This window comes from Anolis sagrei, chromosome 6 (assembly GCF_037176765.1).
Source record: "Anolis sagrei isolate rAnoSag1 chromosome 6, rAnoSag1.mat, whole genome shotgun sequence".
Classification (NCBI taxonomy): Eukaryota; Metazoa; Chordata; class Lepidosauria; order Squamata; family Dactyloidae; genus Anolis; species Anolis sagrei.
Genome location: NC_090026.1, coordinates 120,874,188 through 120,894,221, shown reverse-complemented (window position 1 = coordinate 120,894,221; position 20,034 = coordinate 120,874,188). Strand labels below are relative to the sequence as shown.

The window sequence follows — 20,034 nt, the reverse complement described above, 5'->3', positions numbered from 1 at the left end:
AGGAACATGTATTTCTCTTAAGAGTTTTCAGTTGCAAATGCAGATTGCAACAAACTGGAAGTAGGGGAAGACTGGTGGAATGAAAATCATGTATAGTTCGCATCTTTACCAATCCACACACTGTCTTGCTAAAGAAAAGATATGCCATGCAGATGATCAGTAAAGAATAAAGTGTTTACTATTTGTTATGCAGAGCAGCATATATACAGTCATGTGAACAGTTGTATTAACTCACACAATGTCCTTTGAAAGAGATTCAAATGGTTCTTGGGTATCCACAGAGGCGGCCCTAGGTAATTTTCAACGGTAAGCAAACAGTATTTTGCCCCCCCCCCCCCACCACCAATCACTGATATATATTTTCTGTTCGTCATGAGAGTTCTGTGTGCCATATTTGGTTCAATTCCATCATTGGTGGGGTTCAGAATGCTCTTTGATTGTAGGTGAACTATACATCCCAGTAACTACAACTCGCATATGTCAAGGTCTATTTTCCCCCAAGAGTGCCTCAAGAGCTCCCCTGGGCAAAATCAACTATACTGCAAATGCTTACTTTGCGTAATGGGTTGAGCCACCCCTGGGTATCCATGTGAAAGAGCTTCTTCTAGCAGCCCAGATACAGAAAATATACTAACATGTCTTGGCAAGCTTCTGTAAAGAAAACCTAAACATGTAACTGTTTCCAAAACTCCCAGGCTCAGCTAACATCCCAGGCATAGCCCAACCAATCAGCTTTGTGCTTTGCATTTTTCAGTTAATACACCCACCAACTGATTTTTTTTACATGCTCCAACAAAAGCAACTGTGTCTCCATTGATACTTGAGTTTTGTTGCGCACTTTATTAGCTGAATTCTTTTTAGCAGTGGCCCATGAAGCATATTATTGTTGGCAGGGTCACACTTTACTGGACTAATCTGATGTAACAGAAATAACAGTGTTGTGCATGTACATCTGTTTTTCTTTTTAAAATCCATTTATAATGCACTTAATCTCTTCATTTGGCATTTGATGAAATTAGGGCAAGGAACATTAGCAACACATAACCCTCTAGAAATGAGTGCATCTTCTTAGCAGCACTTTATTTCATTGCAGATTATTTAAAATATTCCTGTAACATCTCTTTAAATTCCCATATGCCTTGAAGCAGATTTGCATTTGAGGGCAACAAAAAAGAACAGGATTAAAACAGTCCACAAGTAAGTTCAGGAACGGTGTCTGAAAGCTTCATCATTCCATTTCCTGTCTCTTCTTAAGGATAGATGCCTGGCAAAAAGACAACTTCTGTCCTAACCTAAATCTGGCTTTGATCAGCTGAAGTCTGCTGCCCAGTGCTTTCTGCAGAGGGATCCCTTCCATTTGGATGCCAGATTCAGTTAGTGGCTATTTTATGCTGAGCTTTGAATTGAGTGGTTGTTGGAAGGAACACTAAAAGCAAAGTGCCTGTTATTTTCAGGAACATATCTTTAGCCGATCTTGCTTGTAGAACATACTTATACCGATATAGGATAGGCATCTTGGAACCGAAAGGAGCGTTGGGGATGTACAGAGCAAAATTGTCCAGAGCTGGCAGAATTAAAAAAATTTGGAGGGTGAGTGAAATAATAATGCATTTTTCTTTTGCAGGAAATGTCATGATAAGCAATTGAGGTGCGGGGTGGGGGGGGGGGGGGGTTACTAGTAGAAATCAAGCAAAGCACTTTTCTTCTTACTTTATTTATATCAGTCTCGGTATACAAATCTAAGTTATTTTAGGAAGTATCCAAAATGGCAAAAAGATATTTAGTGTACTGGATTTTTTTCCTCTATTTGCATTTAGTAGGAAGATAATTTTTATGGAGTTGAAGTTTACAGGATCATTTTGTATCAAGATTTGTGAGACGGTTGTAAATGTATCAATTAGTGAGAATGTAACTGAAGTCTGAGAAATTGTTTTAAAAAAAGAAAAAAAGAGATATCCTAATCCACAAACATTTCTCTGATTTCTCTGAAACATTTCTCTGTTTTTATCCCTCCCACCGCATCCACGTCCAAAGCTTTATATATCAATTGATAAGAGGAAATGTACTACAGATAAAACTACGTTGGCTAATTGTGCTTGTGCTTCCACTGGCTAGAACAGCATTTCTCAAACTGGGGGATCAGAACCTCTGGGGGTAGTCGTGAGGGGGTGTCAGAGGGGTCGCCAAAGACCACCAGAAAACACAGTATTTTCTGTTGGTCATGGGAGTTCTGTATAGGAAGTTTGGCCCAATTCTATCGTTGGTGGGGTTCAGAATGCTCTTTGATTGTAGGTGAACCCAAATGTCAAGGTCTATTTTCCCCAAACTCCACCAGTGTTCACATCTGGGCATATTGAGTATTCATGCCAAGTTTGGTCTAGATCCATCATTGTTTGAGTCCATAGTGCTCTCTAGATGTAGGTGCACTACAACTCCAAAACTCAAGGGCAGTGCCCATCAACCCCTTCCAGTATTTTCTGTTAGCCATGGGAGTGCTATGTGCCAAATTTGGTTCAATCATTGGTGGAGTTCAGAATGCTCTTTGGTTGTAGGTGAACTATAAATCCCAGCAACTAGAACTCCCAAATGACAAAATCAACCCCCCCCCCCAATCCCACTAGTGTTCAAATTTGGGCATATTGGGTATTTGTGCCAAATTTGGTCCAGTGAATAAAAATACACCCTGCATATCAGATATTTACATTATGATTCATAACAGTAGCAAAATTAGAGTCATGAAATAGCAACAAAAATAATCTTATGGTTGGAGGTCACCACAACATGAGGAACTGTATTAAGAGGTCACGGCATTAGGAAGGTTGAGAAACTCTGGGCTAGAATATAACCAGTGGTTAAGAAAAGCCTAATGATCAAAATCTACTAGATTATCTCAGATTACCAAGTAAAGAGGAGGTTGTTAATAATGGGCCATTGAAAAGGTCTCTTACCATAAAAAGGTGAATTTATTAATCCTAGCTACCTTGTTATTTGGGCTCTGTACAACAGAAACAATACCACGTTGTGACTGAAGAAAATTTTCTGCTGTGTATGTATGCAACAAGTGAAACGATTGCATCTTCCTTTACTTCTGGGTTATGTTCCTACTGAAAAGTAGGAAATTTTGCAATGGAGGAACAGCAATACAGTTTAGTAGACTGAAACCACTGCATATGTTCTGATAGTGATTGACTCTTAGTTCCACATAGTGGAACCCAGTGGAACTATCTTCTCCAAGCTCCTTGCTTGAGTCAAGATGACTTACAGCTTTGGAAATCACTTGGCTTGGAGTGCTTGGAGTTGTTCGAAACAGAAGAGACAACTGAAGAATTCTCTGGCTGAATAGGGTTGAGATGGAAGTCGGCTTGCTATCAAGCCGCAAAACTTTGAACTGCCAGTCATTTCATAGTTCAGCCTGCTTTGATTAAAAGTGTTGTTTGGGCAATACAGTGTGTTTGGAGTTCCAGGATTTGAAGTAGCAAGATAAAGACCAAGGGTTGAGATCCTTGAAGATCGGGCTGATACACACTGGAACACATGTTTTGGAATTATTACTCTGGATGGATCGTTGATGTAAAATGACGATATTTGATAAAGTGACCCATTCACAAATATAGTATAGCCTTGAATTCATACCGGAATTCCCTCATAGCCTTGAGTTCATAAAGTGATTTGGGGCAATTATTACAATAGGGTGATATAGTGGTAGGAAATGCAGTTGCTTTGTTTGACTTGATAGTTTGTTGCAATTTTCAGGGTTTTTTTCCATGTCAAGAGTGAGAAATTGCAGACTTCATCTTTGGAGGCTTTTAAACAGGCTGGATGGCCATCTGCTGAGGGTGCTTTGAATGCGATTTTTCTGCTTCTTGGCAAGGGGATGGCCCACAATGTCTCTTCCAACCCAATTATTCCATGATTCTATTATTCTGGTGTGAGAGAATTGGCTATCTGCAAGGATGTTGCTTAGGGGAAGCGCGGATGTGTTACCATCCTGTGGGAGGGTTCTCTCATGTCCCTGCGTGGAAGCTGGGGCTAACAGAGGGGAGCTCACTCCGCTCCTGGTTTTGAACTACCAACCTTTTGGTCAGCAGTCCTGCTGGCACAAGTGTTTAACCCAATGTGCCACCCGGGGCTCCTGATTTTCAGGTATAAAAGCAAATATTCCAAATGTGGAGTATGAGTCAGAATTGCTTTTTGTTGCCCTTAGTGTTATAGTTTGTTGTTTGAAATTGCACATATGTCTTGGAAGAAATATTGTTTCAATAACCATGCAGCATTTCGATGGCATAAAACAAAAGGTAGTTTACACAGAAATTAAGATATATTGGTTTCCCATAAGCAGATACTACATCATTCCAAGTGACTAGAGATAATTACTGCTTCCAAAGAATCACTTCTAAATGAGCCTAGGGAATAATTACATTTTTTTCTTGCTTAGATTTAACTTTCCGATAGTGTTCTACAACTGGATGTTTCACCTTTTTGGTGCTGCATGCAAAAAAAAAAAATCCTGTTGGAAAAAACAGAAAATGATGAATAGTTAACAGTGCATTATTTAATGCTCCCTGTTCCTGTCTGGTTTTTTAAAGGTTTTGTCCCTATTCAGTGTCTTTGTTATATGGCCCATTCAATCTAAATAGGTTAACGTCTGGAAAGTGGAGAAAAGTTTGGTCATATTTCACTTTTTCCTATGTGAAGGTAAAAGGAGTTCACCAGAGGAGAATATTAAGAGCTAGATTTTGAGCAAAAAAGCATAGTCATTACACATCATAGAATATAATACAGTAGAACTGGGTGTTACAGGTTCATTATGCATAGGAGCTACTTTGGGTTGTAAACCTTTCAGCCTTCACTTGCTGATCTGTTCCTGGGCACATTTCAAAGTGCTGGCTATGACCTACAAAGCCCAATATGACTTGGGTCCAGGCTGTCTGAAAGACTGTGTCTTCTCGTAAGAACCTGCTTATGTTTTGAGATCTTCTGGGGAAACCCATTTCTCTGTAGCAACATCTAATGGGAACATGGGAGAGGACTTTCTTGGTGGCCAATCTCAACCTCTGGAATGCCTTCCCTAGAGAGGTTAGGATGATGCTCTCTTTATCATTCCTTTGCCAATAAATGAAGACCTTTCTATTTCAGAAGACCTTTGAGTACCGATTGCTTTTGGGTAAAGGGATTTTCATAATGGGCTGTGCCCTCCATAACTTTTATTTTATCTTTTTAAATTGATATATTTTAAAACTTATTAAATCCAATTGATATTTCAGTTATATCTCTTATTTGGACAATTTATGGCTGGGAGAAGAACCTAGATATTCATTTCTACATGCTGTTTATTCCAGGCATGGGCAAACTTGGGCCCTTCAGGTGTTTTGGATTTCAACTCCGACAATTCCTAATGGATGGCAGGTCATTAGAAATTGTGAGAGTTGAAGTCCAAAACACCTAGAGGGCCGAAGTGTGCCCACGCCTGGTCTGGTCTCTTCCCAATTCTGTCTTCTGCTGGTGCTTCCTATTCATTTACTTGTGTAATTATTAAGCATTTTAGTATGCAGAGAATGAAGTCCTAGCTGTTGATGATCCTCCAAGTATCTATAGTTGAGGTGAGAGGGAAGACACAGGGCTACCATTCCCATGTTTGTGGGAATGGTACCCCTGTGTCTTCCCTGTCACCTCAACTATAGATACTTGGAGGCTCATCAACAGCTAGGACTTCATTCTCCGAGGATGAAACTCAGGAAGGTTGGCAGTCATGTTTATTGCTTGATGGTCAGTCCTTTTTAAAGTGCAAAGGCTCTAATTTTAGTATGAAAAGTGGCATGTAGGTGAGAGGAGCTGAATCTTTCCACATATTCACATCTCATCTTTCCACATATCCACATCTACATTTACATTCCTGCACTTAATCATAATCATAATCATAATCATAATCATGATCGTGTTAAAAAACAAAGAATGGATCATCGATGTTGCAATCCCAGGCAACAGCAGGATTGAAGAGAAACAACTGGAAAAGCTGAGGATTTAAAGATCGAACTGCCAAGATTCTGGGACAAGCCAGTCAAGGTGGTCCCAGTGGTGATGGGCACACTGGGTGCAGTGCCTAAAGACCTTGACCTGCATTTAAAATCGGCACAGGCAAAATTACCACCTGCCAGCTGCAGAAGGCCACCTTACTGCAATCTGCACGCATGATTCGCCAATACATCACACTGTCCTAGACACTTGGGAAGTGTCTGACGTGTGATCCAATACAACAGCCAGCAGAGTGATCTTGTTTAATGTGGACTCATTTTGTTGTGTTTCAAATAATAATAATAATAATAATAATAATAATAATAATAACTACTACTACTACTACTACTTTATTTTTGTATCCCGCCACCATCTCCCTGAAGGGACTTAGAATGGCTTACATGGGGACCAAGCCCAGTCAGACAGAGATTAAAATATAACACAGTAAAATTCAAATACAAAACATCATAAAAACATAAACATCAACAATTAACCATCAAAGCAACCAATAGCCTAGCCTAGAGGTCATATAATGAGCTGAAGTGTGAGGCAGGGGCTTGTGCAAAACAGTTGCAAGGACAGGGCTGATGGAAAAGTGCAGGAGCCAGATGATAGGTATGGGCTAAATGGGCCAAGTCAATTTGTACAGCACAACTAGAGGGCGGGGGCAATGGTAAAGTGCAGGAGCCAGATATTAAATTATGGATGGAGGGGTCGAGCTTATCTAGTGAACTGATTAATCAAAAGCACATTCGAACTTCCAAGTTTTTAGCTTTTTGTGGAAAATGGACAGGTTGGGCACTAATCTCTCTAACCCTAACCCTAACCACCAAGAATGCCCTATCCCTCATCCCCACCAACCATGCTTGTGATGGAGGTGGGAGCAAGAGAAGGGCCTCCCCAGAGGATCTTTGAACACACACAGGTTTGTAGTGAAGATGCAGGTGTGAAGATAGGCTTGACCCGAACCATTTAGGGCTTTGTAGGTAATAAACTGCACCTTGAATTGGGACCGGAAACTTATCGGCAGCCAGTGGAACTGCTTCAGCAGTTGGGTTGACCACTTCCTGTAGTTCCCTCCAGTTAGCAGCCTGGGCACCGTCCTTTGTACCAACTGCAATTTCCGGCCCATGTTCAAAGGCAGCCTCACATAGAGTACATTGCAGTAGCCCAGTCTGTAGATAACTAAGGCATGTACCACCGTGGCCAAGTCAGACTTCTTGAAATATGGTTGCAGCTGGTGCACAAGTTTTAACCCATAAATGACTACAGATTGAACATCTCTTTTGTGGAATTGAAATATCTAAAATACTTCATGGACAGCTGAGATAGTCCTACCTTTGTTTTCTGATGGCTCGATGTATACAAACATCATTTTATGCACAATATTATTCAAAACTTGGTATAAAATTACCTTCAGAGGAAGCATATAAGCTGTATATGAAACATGAATTAATTTCATGTTTAGAATTGGGTCCCATCTCCATGATATTTCATTATAAACATAGATGCAGATCTGGATTCTCCAAATTCCAAAACACTTCTGGTCCATAACATTTCAGATAAGAGGTACTCCACCTGGAAATCTTTGGCTGCCATTGAGTGACCTATCCATAAAAGGCCTGTATTATAATAAATCAAAGACCTTTGCTTTCTGCCTGGTTGCTCTAAGTCTTCCTGGAAACGTGTTCTTTTCATTGTGATCACTTTGAATAGGTGCTCATATTCACTTAAATGTGATGGCAGAGAGATGTGAACATGTTTTAGTTCTGCATTGCAAAGTATAAAGGTCTCTATGCAGCTCTTTAAAGTCTTCGGGACTATTGTTAATGACAGGCTTGTTAGGTTTCACTGGTGATTAAACAGACAGTCATGGAAACCTACTGCAGTTCTGAAAGAGTAAAGTAGCTATTATGCATTCCACTTAAAGTCTCTGTGTAGGAAATGTTTAATGTACATTTTTGCATTATGCAGTAGAGTGCCCATAGTGGTCAATCATACAAAGATGTATTTAGTCACTACTTTTAACAGATTATTTTACTCAATAGACCAAAATGCTGTATTGTATTCAACTCACAAAAATATATAATCGCTGGTGCCTGCCTGCAGGGATAATTTTTCAAAATGAATCTGCGTGCTGTACATTAAGGTTCTTGCAGGTTAATATGGAATGAAACAATGATTCTAGGAAATATCATAACATAGCATCTAATGATAAGGAACTGACAAGGTTACATTATGTATTTATATTGTCTCGGGTTTATGATTTGCTCATTAGTAAACTTAGAGCTGAATGCTTTAAAAATAAAAAGGTGAGAATTGAATGTTTCGCTTTCTTAATTCCTGAAGCGAGAACCTTTAGAAAACATTGATCTAATTATAATGAAGCAGTACATATTTGGCACATTACAAATTCCCTGCTCCCCAAATCATCTTACATTTTTAACACTTATAATGGCAGAGCAGATATTGTTCTTCCATTAACTCTCTATTGAAACTGAAAATTAGTTTATTGTCGAAGGCTTTCATGGCCAGAATCACTGGGTTGTTGTAGGTTTTTTCGGGCTATATGGCCATGGTCTAGAGGCATTCTCTCCTGACGTTTCGCCTGCATCTATGGCAAGCATCCTCAGAGGTAGTGAAAATTAGTTTACAACCAGTTCAGTATGAATTCAGAACCATAGATTTAGAATCGTAGTTTTTAACTTTTTTGATGAGTAATAATATAATAATAATTGTAATAATGATGATGATGATGATGATGTAGAGTCTCACTTATCCAACCTTTGCTCAACCAACATTCTGTATTATTCAACGCAATCTGCCTCCTGCCCGGATCCACAACTGTTTCAATACATTGCAGTGTTTTGGTGCTAAATTCGTAAATGCAGTAATTAGTAAATAATGTTACTGTCTACTGAACTGCTTTTTCTGTCGATTTGTTGGAAAAACATGATGTTTTGGTGCTTAATTTGTAAAATGTATGTATGTATGTATGTATTTATTTATTTATTTATTTATTCAACCCACAGAGGACTCAGGGTGAATTACAATGCACATATAAATGGCAAACATTCAATGTCAGTTAGACATACAACATATATAGACAGATGTAGAGGCAATTTAACATTCCAGCTGTGCCCAAGCTTTTTCCGGCTTCATGAGGATATGCTAGATTCCAGCTTGATTCCGGCCACAGGAGGAGTTGCTGCTTCACCGTCCATTGTGACACCGAGTCCTTTGATGGAGTACTTCCTCATTCATCTGCATGCTCCTGGAAGGGTTTTATGACATTGTAAATTAGTTAAATTAGCCTCTGGGCATAAGCGGTACCTAAATTTTCTACTTGACAGATGCAAATCAAGTCAAGCTCCACAAATGAAATCTCAAGCATGGAAGAAGTAGATGAGAATATGCAACTGACAGTCGGGAGTTCACTTCGACTCACAGCTTTGAACTACTAACCCTCCAGTCTGCAGATGATTGTTCTTTAGCACATGTGGAAAGCACCAGATTATGGATAGATGGCTTTACACTGGATTTCTCACACCACAAAGCATACAAGCATGATGCCAAGCCCAGAAAAAAAGATCTCCCATGCTCTTTTCTCTCTTTCAGTCACATAATCCATCACCTCAGTCAGTACCATGTGTTCCAATGGAGGCTTGAGGTTAATGTTGTGCATTATTTACCATATTTTAAATAACATTCTTAAGCGGCTGAGGTCTACTTCAAAGACTTTGACTATTTCTTATACCGTACTGTCCAGTTTGTGGTCACCTATAAATTCTTGATACGTTGAAGTTCTTATTGCACTAGATTTTTCTTTTGCTCAAGAAACATATTTGAGGTTTTGTTTCTAAATATGTTAGGTTCTTTTTTCTTACTCAGTCAGTTAAAAGGAAGCAGACCGAAGGATTTGATACAGGAAAATACATAGTGTATTACTTACTTACTACTTAGGTAATCCCTCGTTGTCTGAATATGATGGCCTTCCAAGTGTAGTGTCTTGTCAGTGGGTCCATAGGTGACTGTGGAACCCTATTCTTCACCCACATGTCCATCCACAGTGAGGGCATTGGTTTACAGGTTAAAATTTATGGCATTTTGATTTTCTGTACATATGGCACCAAAGTCATGGAAACTGAAGTAGATGATAATATGACACATATAGCCATACAGGTAAGATAGAATAAACTATGTTTTAAGCAAGCAGTGCTTCCTTTTTTTCCAGTTCCCACAGAGCCCACACCAATACTTTCATCGTTCTTGGGTGAGAAAGCTACGAAGCTGAACTAACAATATATTACTTCAGCATCCTTGCTCCAAAACACTGGGACTAAAAAGCACTGATAAAGCTATCCAGTGTGAATAGAATCTGAAGAAATCATTCTCAAAACTACATACTGTCCTCTCCCTGTTGTTTTTGTTCTGTGAGGAACTGGAGGAGAAAAACATAATTGTTTGTCAGACATACTGTTTTGACTCTATGGCCCTCCAAATGTGAATTATTGATATAATTTGGACGGGTTCAGATTAAAATGCAATTTGCTTTGTTAGAAGCCATGCTATATTGTTTATTTGTCCAGTCACTTCCGACTCTTCATGACCTCATGGACCAGCCAACACCAGAGCTCCCTGTCAGCCATGGCCATCCCCAGTTCCTTCAAAGTCAAGCCAGTCACTTCAAGGATACCATCCATCCTTTTTGCCCTTGGTCTGCCCCTCTTCTTTTCTGCTTCCAGTTTCCCCAGCATCATTGTGTTCTCCAAGCTTTCCTGTCTTCACATTATGTGGCCAAAATACTTCATCTTTGCTTCTAATATCCTTCCCTCCAATGAGCAGTCAGGTTTTATTTCCTGGAGGATGGACTGGTTTGATCTTCTTGTGGTCCAAAGTTTTACTAAGTTCCTGAAATAGTTCGCAATACGCTTGATTCAGCAAAATATGCTTTAGTACAGGGTGGATTCTGTCATTCTCCATATTAAGTACTAGGTGGTACTGTAATGAAATGTATCTGGGTGTAGTCAGGTGTTATTTTTACTTGTGAGAAGAAGCTAATAAAGTCTTTTATACCCTTGATTTCACAGGGTGCTTCCAGACAGCACAAAAACACAGGTTTCAGAGGGAGGAGAAAGAAACCCGGGACCTGAGAACATGTCCCCACATAGACCTGTAGATCTCAGGATTTCTTCCCTCGCCCTCCTCACAGGTCTCCTCTGCATCAGAAAATGATGGAGGATGGATGAGAGACATCCAGTGGAAGTTTTTTTTAAAAAATCACTCAGTTATGTGCTGAACGGTATATGCACAAATGCGAATATCTTAATATAAATAGAAGCAGATTTGCATGTGCACACATGAGGTTCAGCACATAACAGAGTGATTAAAAAAAACTTCTGGCAGATTTCTCCCTTCCTCTAATTGTTTATTCAAGCTCTGTTTAATATTATACAGTTTAAAATAAAGAGTTTCAGGGAGTTCCGATTGCTCTCCGTTTATGCTTCCTTTAAATTTTGCGGGGTATAAATAAAGTTAATAAAATAAAGTTAATAAATCAGCTGTGTGCCAGTTTCACAGCTCAATCAGCTGATCAACTGTTTTAGGCTTTTTAAAAGCAGATGTGTGCTGGCGCAATCTCCACAGGGGGAACAGAAGGAAATCAGGTGTTTTTGGTGAGTGCAGGGATATATAGAGATGCAAATATGCACAATTTCTGGCTGGAATCAGAATGAAAGGGGAACTTTTAAACTCGTGGTTTTCTTGCTTTGTAGCGAACCAGTGCACATTTAGCATGAACGTCATGTAGCCACCTCTCTTTTTAACACAGGAAATCCTGTGTTTTAGATACTGTCTGGATGGGCCTTCAGTGATACAATTTGAAACTCCCAGGCCCCTTCTATACTGCCAGATAAAATCCAGATTATTGGTTTTGAACAGGATTATATGGCAGTACGATTTGCTTCACTCTAGCACTTTGGATTCATACTTGAAGACAGCCTTTTTTATCTGAACATACTGCTGCATTTTATGAAATTCTATTGCATGACATTTTATATGTAATTGCTGTGTAATTGCTATTGTCATCGTTTATATGCTTATGTATTGCATATTTTATGCGTACAGCACTTTGGAGTACTTCTGTGAGCCACCTCGAGTCCTTTTGGGATAGAAATAAAGTTTTTTTATTATTATATTATAGTATGGACTCAGATAATCCACTTCAAACAGATAATGTGTATTATCTGCTTTGATAATCTGGATTATATGGCAGTGTAGAAGAAGTCTTGAGATTTTAGGTTGAAATTAGACATTATTGTTCTTGGTCAAATGTACAAAATACGTCTTTTAATCAGAAAGGAACACGAAGGAAGGGATAAAAACTTTCTGGCTGCTTTTTTGTTGTTGTGTATGAAACATATAACTTCAGCAACCAGTAATATATATATATATATAAGGTGATAGGATCAGGTACGTCTTATAATTGAAATATATTATTTAGGGACAAATTAGAGAAAGGGAGAAAGAACATGGCAAATTGGTTTGAATCAGGATTCTGGGAGACTAAGATTCAAATTTTACTGCACCATGGGAACCCATTGAGGCCCCTTCTACTCTGCCATATAAAATCCAGATTATCTGATTTTGAACTGGATTATATGGCAGTGTAGAAGGGGCCTAAAACACTGACTGGATTGTAAAGAACACTGATTCCACCATATTTTGGTCCCAATTTGGCATAGTCTATTTTTTTAAAAACCAAGGTGCTGATAAATGACCTGTTATGGGGACTCGTGTATTTGATATAGGGATGAGATATGTATGATCAAGAGGCAGCTATGCTCTTCCAAGAGACCTGAACTCTCTATGGGCTGCAAACACCTCCCTGAACAGTGGGGATCCTTTTGAAGTAACCTCTTCCATAATGTGAAGGGAGTTGTGTTTGAAGTATGAACTTCAGTTCAGACACTGGAAGCCTACCAAAGGATAACCCTTTAACATCTTGGAAGATTTTGCGTTAATAGTATGCTTGGTTCTAGTACACTCAGCTGCTGCTCTTGAGTTACGCATGTATGCATATGTGTATCTGTATTGTAAGATTCAAAGAGTCTTATGTTGCCCCATCAAAACTCTAGCCATAATGTGTAATGATTACAACTGCTTTCAATCTCCCTCATTGTCAAGTAAGTGACAATGAATAGAGCAAATACTCTGAAATACAATGTAGTCTAAATTAGAATAAATCAGGAAGAGCAGGAGAAGAGAGCTTTTGTTTCTCTTGTGTTGATGGATCTATTCAGGAACTTGGATCTGAACATTAGGTATTGGCATTAGCTCTGTTTTTTATTCATATGATGGGAGACTGAAAAACAGAAGATTGCATATTATCATTTATTTTAAAATAGAAGTATGAACATGTGCTCCTGGGTTGTGTACAATTTCCACTTTAGATGTTTGTGCAAAGCGTCTCTCTGGATGGCTCTCAATTCAAGTATCAGGAGTACTATTTCTAGCAGTTTCATTCCATTTCCAGTCATGAAACTATGATTTTAGCTATGTGGAAGCTGAAGAATTAGTATCTATTGAGTCTTTATATGTGGCTCCTTGGAGTCAGGAAAGTGGAAGATCTTCTTGACTATGGACCACTAAAAAGTCAAGTTAATGAGTCATGGAGTATATATCAGACATGAGCTCTCCTTAGAAGCTAAGATTACTAAACTGAGGTTGTTGTACCTTGGCTATATCATGAGAAGTTTGGCTATATCATGAGAAGAGATGACTCACTAATCAGACAATAGTGTTTAGTAAGGAAAAGAGGAAGACCACATTCCATATGGATAGACTCAATCATGAAAGCCCCAAGTCTGTGAGACTTGGGCAGGGCTGTTAACAATAGGATGAGTGGAAGGCATGTCAAGCAAATCCTTATCATGGCCACCTTCCATCTGGAAATCTATATCCTCGAGGTGAAACATTGTGTGGATTCAATACAGGGCTTCACAATCACTTAAGGACTCACTGCCAAGTCTCGACCTCTGGAAGAAGTCACACGTGGCCACAAGTGATTGCCCATAATGAGGATGAATTGAAGGACTCTCATCCATAGAGTCTCTGTAAGTTGAAGTTGACTTGGAGACAGCTAACATAAGAGCTTCCTGCCCCTGTCCTCTAGATCTTAAGGGACCACCACACTTGAAGACAAAATGTTGACTATCTGACTAAGTGAGGCTCCCCATGTAGCCAACATAGTAGAACTGGGGAAAAAATGTTGTCTCCCCTATCTCTTTTTAAGGGATTCTTTTAAAAACCTAGTGCCCATGTTAAGTTGAAATTGTTTATTTTCAATCATGAAGTAGGGTTGTGAACAAGCCGTTTAGATAGAACAGGGACGCTTGAGTGCTGTCGCTGTAGGCAAGGTAATGGATATCTAGCAGAGAAAAGGCTCCCTGAGGGACTCTTCGCTGGAATTGAGTTTCCAGCAGACGGAATGAGAACAAGCAAGGGCAAACATGGCAGAGGCAAGGGTGGCTATTGTTATGGAAGAGGCGAGAGTGAGTGGATGAGCAAAAGCATCCCAAGTGAGAGGATATTCCCTGTTGGAAGCAATAGTTCACATTGAGTAGCATGCCATAACTGGAAATCGTTGGTAATTAATATCTGACACTTCAAAACATGACAAAACTCAAAGTGACAGAGACAACCTTCATTAGATATAAAGCGAGGGCGAATGAATAAGTAATAATAATAATTAGTAGTAGTAGTAGTAGTAGTTATTATTATTTCTATCCTGCTTCTTCTCTCTTAAAAGAAATGTAAAGCAGCTAGCAATAAAAATAATATATATTTTAATATCTAAAAATATATTAAAAGGTAAAGGTAAAGGTTTCCCCTTGACTTTTAAATCTACTCAAGTCCAGCACTGGTGGGTGGTGGTCATCTTCATTTCTAAGTTAGAGAGCCAGCATTGTTCGTAGACACTTCCAAGGTCATGTGGCTGTCATGACTGCATGGAGTGCCATTACCTTCCCACCAAAGCAGCATCTATCTCCTCACATTTGCATTTTTTTTAACTGCTAGGTTGGCAGAAGCTGGGGCTAACAGCAGGAGCTCACTCCACTCCTTGGATTTGAACCACTGAGTTTGGTCAGCAAGCTCAGCATCTCAGTGGTTTAACCTGCTGCACCACTTGGCTCCATCTAAAAACATACAAACATTAAAATAGAATTAAACATAGAAACATTGAAAATACATACTTAAATGAAATTAAGGCATTAGACAAACTTATTAAAATATACAAAAACAATGGAAAATTGCTCAGTATTCAATACTGAGTAATTCCCATTGCTTTTATAGCAGGCCAGCTGTCTGGAATATAAAATCCAGAATCATTACTTTATTTTGCCAATTGAAAATTATGACCTGGGTGCCTTTTAAAGATGTCTTGCAGGCACCATATTCTGGCGGACATGATAGAGAGATGCTGGCAAACATCAGTAAGTAATGATTGCAAGACAGATAGGATAAGGGCTTTCAAACAACCATTCTACTGGAGTGACTGCAGTGGAAATTCCAAATAAGTCCCTTTTTTTGTGGGTGTTATACCCTGAAGATAAAAAAGACAACAGCCTGGTGAACATATTTAATCCTTCAAGGTTTATGATATTGGTGTTCAGGGTTCTCAGTCTGCCACTGCCTGATTTGAATTAATACATGTCTTGAAAAAGGAAATAGTGTGAATAGAAGCGACCCTTTTAATTAAAAAGTGAATTGGTGTAAAATTAGATGGCATATATGTAAAATCATTCTGTGGCATCAGCAGCTGCTCTTTTTCATTAAAAGTCTCATGGACGTGCCACATACATGCATAGTTTCACTTATGTTTTGAATATTATAATAGCATAATCAGTCCTTAGAATTAAAGATTTTGCCCTTTGCTGCTGGAGTGCTTTTCTGTCCCAACTTGTTAGTTGGAATAAAACTAAATTGGTTAGAAATTAATTAATGTCTCATGCCATTTTTAGTAACTTGTGTTGAAATATGAGTGACACATTTTGCGTGGAGATTCAAACTCTGGTTTCAGGAGTTGTAGCTCACTCTCAGCCCCATCTTGAAAATGCATTATATGGTCAGTGTAGACTCATATAATGTTGTTCAGTGCAGTTAAACTGCATTATATAAGTCTACACCAGTTCCCAACCTCTTTTTTTTGACAAGGGACCACTTTGACCACGAATCACTTTGACCAGGGACCACACTCCAACATTAGTCCCAAAAGGATTATGAATCAGTTTTTGGTCAACTTTAGATTCGGTTTGGATATTTGGGGTGCTGATTCAGAAAATTGCATTGGATAGACCACACCAGTGCTTGTTTCTGATACAGAACATATGTCATCCAGTAGTAGCCATCTGCTTGCCCACAGAAATCCCTAGTTAATCATCTAGAGCTGATGTGGTCTATCCAATGCAGTGTGCGAACTTTAAGATCTTCCAGGAAGGCCCTCCTCTCACTCCCACCATTGTCACAAGTATGGTTGGTGGGGATGAGAGAAAGGGCCTTCTCGGTGATGGTCCCCCACCTCTGGAATGCCGTTCCTAGAGAAAGAAGACAGGCTCATCCAGGCCCGTAACCAGGATTTTGGGGGGGAGGGGGCTGAGTCTGAGTGAAAGACTCAGCAAACCTTTTGTATCGTTATCCCAATACCCCCATGCATATGGGCATATGGGATATATTGAGCATGGTGATCAGATCATGATATGAATAAACATAACAGTTTAAATGATGTACCAGTAAGGCCTTCTCACGGACCACCATGAGAACTTCAGGAGGGGGCTGAAGCCCCTCAAGCCCCCCCCCCCCCCCCCCAGTTACATGCCTGGGCCCATCCCTCCCCTCCTTTTGTAAGAGCTTGAAGACGTGGTGGTTTAAACAAGCCTTTGAGAACGACTAGTTCTAGCTCAGCCCCAGATATTGTTGAATATGGCCATATCTTTTTCTACCATGTATCTAGGTCACTTCCTCCTATTAGGCCCAGGAAATGAACAGCCATAGACTGTTGCCTGCTATAGCATTGCACCTAATTTCCTGGGCCCTCTAGAAATTGCACTAGCCTCGGCCTGGCCTTTTTAAATTGTCTTGAACAGGCAGGATTATTGTAAATGTATATATGCTATTGTGGTTTTTTATGCTTATATTGCTTTGTTAATTTTATGTTTATGTTGTTTACTTTGTATGTATTGATGATGTTACCTGGAAACCACTCTGAGTCCCCTTGGGGCGATAGAGTGATATATAAATAAAGTGTGTTAGTTGTTGTTCTGAATCAGAAGCCCAAATAACTCCAGGAACAGCCCTAAAACCAAAGACACTTCCAGGTGCCACATGCAACAGCTCCACTCAGGAGAAGGAAGGAGGAGGAGAAGTAGCAGTCAGGAGGTTTGTTGTTGTGCCTTTCGTGGGTAGTCAGCCTTTCCCTGCCTGATATTCCTGTTACCTCAGTACTATAAGAGGATTTCGTGAGACCAGCCATTCTCATTGCAATGGTGTACTAACGGACCATATGTTAGTTCTTGGGGACCACTGGTAGTCCATTGACCACAGGTTGAGAACTAATGGTCGACACGAACCATATAATGTAGTTTCAAGCTGCATTACATAGCTGTGTAGATGGGGCCTCAGACCATTATGCTATGCTGGCTCTCATCCTTAAAATGTAATCTTTTTTTTGCTACTCAGTAAGCTGATACATGGAAGTTTTATAAAACTTTTGCACACATTTAAAAGTCAACAGTCAGGGTTTGCAAAATGTTAAATCTGTCACCAGTTCCTTTTCTGTTTTTTAACTTAGTGGAGACAGATTGGGCAGATTTCGTTCACAGGCTGTACTTCTTTCAGTGATGCAAAACACATAAGTAAGCTCGGGGCAAGAAGGCAAATCTTAGAAAAAGTATATGACAAATGAGATCTGATTATGTAGCATATTAAAAATAATTTCGGAAGCTTCTCCATTGGGAAGCAGTTCTTTTTATTCAAAATGCACATTCTGTGACATTCATAATGGAACATGATAAAAGAAGAAGTTATAAATAATGAGACCTTGAAGGTAGATACATTTGAAATGGAGGGGAAAAAAATAATAGAATGGATGAATAGAAAGAATGGTACAATTTTTAAAAATGCAACTCTCTCTAATCCAAGGAATTTAGACTACAACTTCTATCATATATCCAGCCAACATGGCTATTGTCGATAGTACAGCTGCAGATGGTGAGACTTATAGTCCAACATATAAGGAGGACTCTATTTTTTAGTCAGGCTGCAGTGGGTATGATGAGAGATATAAGAGAATGATAAACTGTTCTGTGTTTGTATGCCATATTAATGGAAAGAAAAGTTTGTATCTCTTTTTTTTGAATAATTATGATCTTTGGAAAGGCATGCCCTTGTTAAAAATCATAACATTTCAGAAAAATGATGCCATAACCTTTTGGGAAATTGAAATCTCCACAACCTTTTGGAAAATGGTATTCATCACAATTTTTGGAAAATCAGGAAACTCCCTGAGAAGAGTTAAAATTTGCTTGAGTCAACCTTCTCCTTAGTGGTAAATATCCACTAGCATTAATGCAAGGCAGTTAGGTTTCTCAGTTGTTCAATTGATAGACCTAGATATCTCTTTGAACTGATAGGGACAAAGATATGCCACTGCACAAAAACATATATACTAGGGCTGGGCAATTCGTTTCGTTAATTCGTTAATTCGTTAAAAATTCGTTATTTTTTAAATTACGAAACGATTACAAAACTTTTTTTTTAACCCGGAAGTGTTTTTAAATATCGAAACGGCAGGCGCCAAAAAATTTTGTATTTCCGTCCATTTCGGAAATACGTAAGATGGCCGCCTGCCGATGCCGCCGGCTGAGCAAGCGAGCGAGAGGGCGAGCGAGAGGGGCGAGCGAGCGGCGAGCGAGAGGGGCGAGCGAGCGGCGACGGTGAGAGCCATTCAGCTGTGAAACTCTCTGCCCCAGAGGGAGTGCGGTGGAGACTCTTTGAAACAGAGGCTGGATGGCCATCTGTCAGGGAAGGGCTTTGGGAGTTTTAGTTACGGGGATTTATGGTTCACCTGCAATCAAAGAGCGTTCTGAACCCCACAAGCGGCGAGCGAGAGGGGCGAGCAAGCGGCGAGCAAGAGGGGCGAGCGAGCGGCGAGCGAGAGGGGCGGGCGAGCGGAGAGCGAGAGGGGCGAGCGAGCAGCGACGGTGAGAGCCATTCAGCTGTGAAACTCTCTGCCCCAGAGGGAGTGCGGTGGAGACTCTTTGAAACAGAGGCTGGATGGCCATCTGTCAGGGAAGGGCTTTGGGAGTTTTAGTTACGGGGATTTATGGTTTACCTGCAATCAAAGAGCGTTCTGAACCCCACAAGCGGCGAGCGAGAGGGGCGAGCGAGCGGCGAGCGAGAGGGGCGGGCGAGCGGAGAGCGAGCGGCGAGCGAGAGGGCCCGCCAGAGTGAGTGCCTGCCTTCCCTCCTTAATAATAATTTAAATTTAATAATAATAATTTTAATTTCTCCTCCCTATTCTACTAAATTAATAATTAAATTTAAAAAATATTTTTAAAATATTGAAAAAAAAATGGCGCCATCTTTACAAAATGTTTTGTAAATATTTACGAAATTTCGTAAATACCGAACTTTTTTTTTGGAAAGTTTTGTAATTATTTTAAATATCGAAACAAAAAAACCCCCCAATTACAAAACGATTTTAGAAACAAATTTTTGTGTTGTTACCCAGGCCTAATATATACCTATAACAGAGTTTCAGAAGTGTTCTTTTCAGTTGCCCAAAAAACATCTACTTTCCCTTAAAACATTTTGGTTTAAACCATGCTCTCAAGAGATAAGAATAAGATAGACTTCTTTAAAAGCAACTTAATTGGTTTACCCACAAACTTCATGTATTCGGCTTACAGGTACATTGCTTATAAGTCCAGTTACAGGTAGGATTTGAAGTAGCTTCTTTGTGCA

The 20,034-nt window shown here is 39.7% G+C and overlaps 1 protein-coding gene across 5 annotated transcripts in view; it reads left to right on the top strand.

Moving 5' to 3' along the window:
* DPP6 (dipeptidyl peptidase like 6) overlaps positions 1-20,034 on the top strand; it is a 692,619-nt gene that overhangs the window by 300,193 nt on the left and 372,392 nt on the right. Inside the window, exon 1 of one of the 5 annotated variants that reach the window (XM_060782600.2) lies at positions 1,317-1,590. The exons of the other annotated variants lie outside the window; for them this stretch is intronic. Within the exon in view, the coding sequence (XP_060638583.2) occupies positions 1,540-1,590 (51 nt within the window). The 5' untranslated portion in view covers positions 1,317-1,539. Of the gene's footprint in view, positions 1-1,316; positions 1,591-20,034 lie in introns of those variants that run through there. 5 annotated transcript variants of the gene reach the window in all.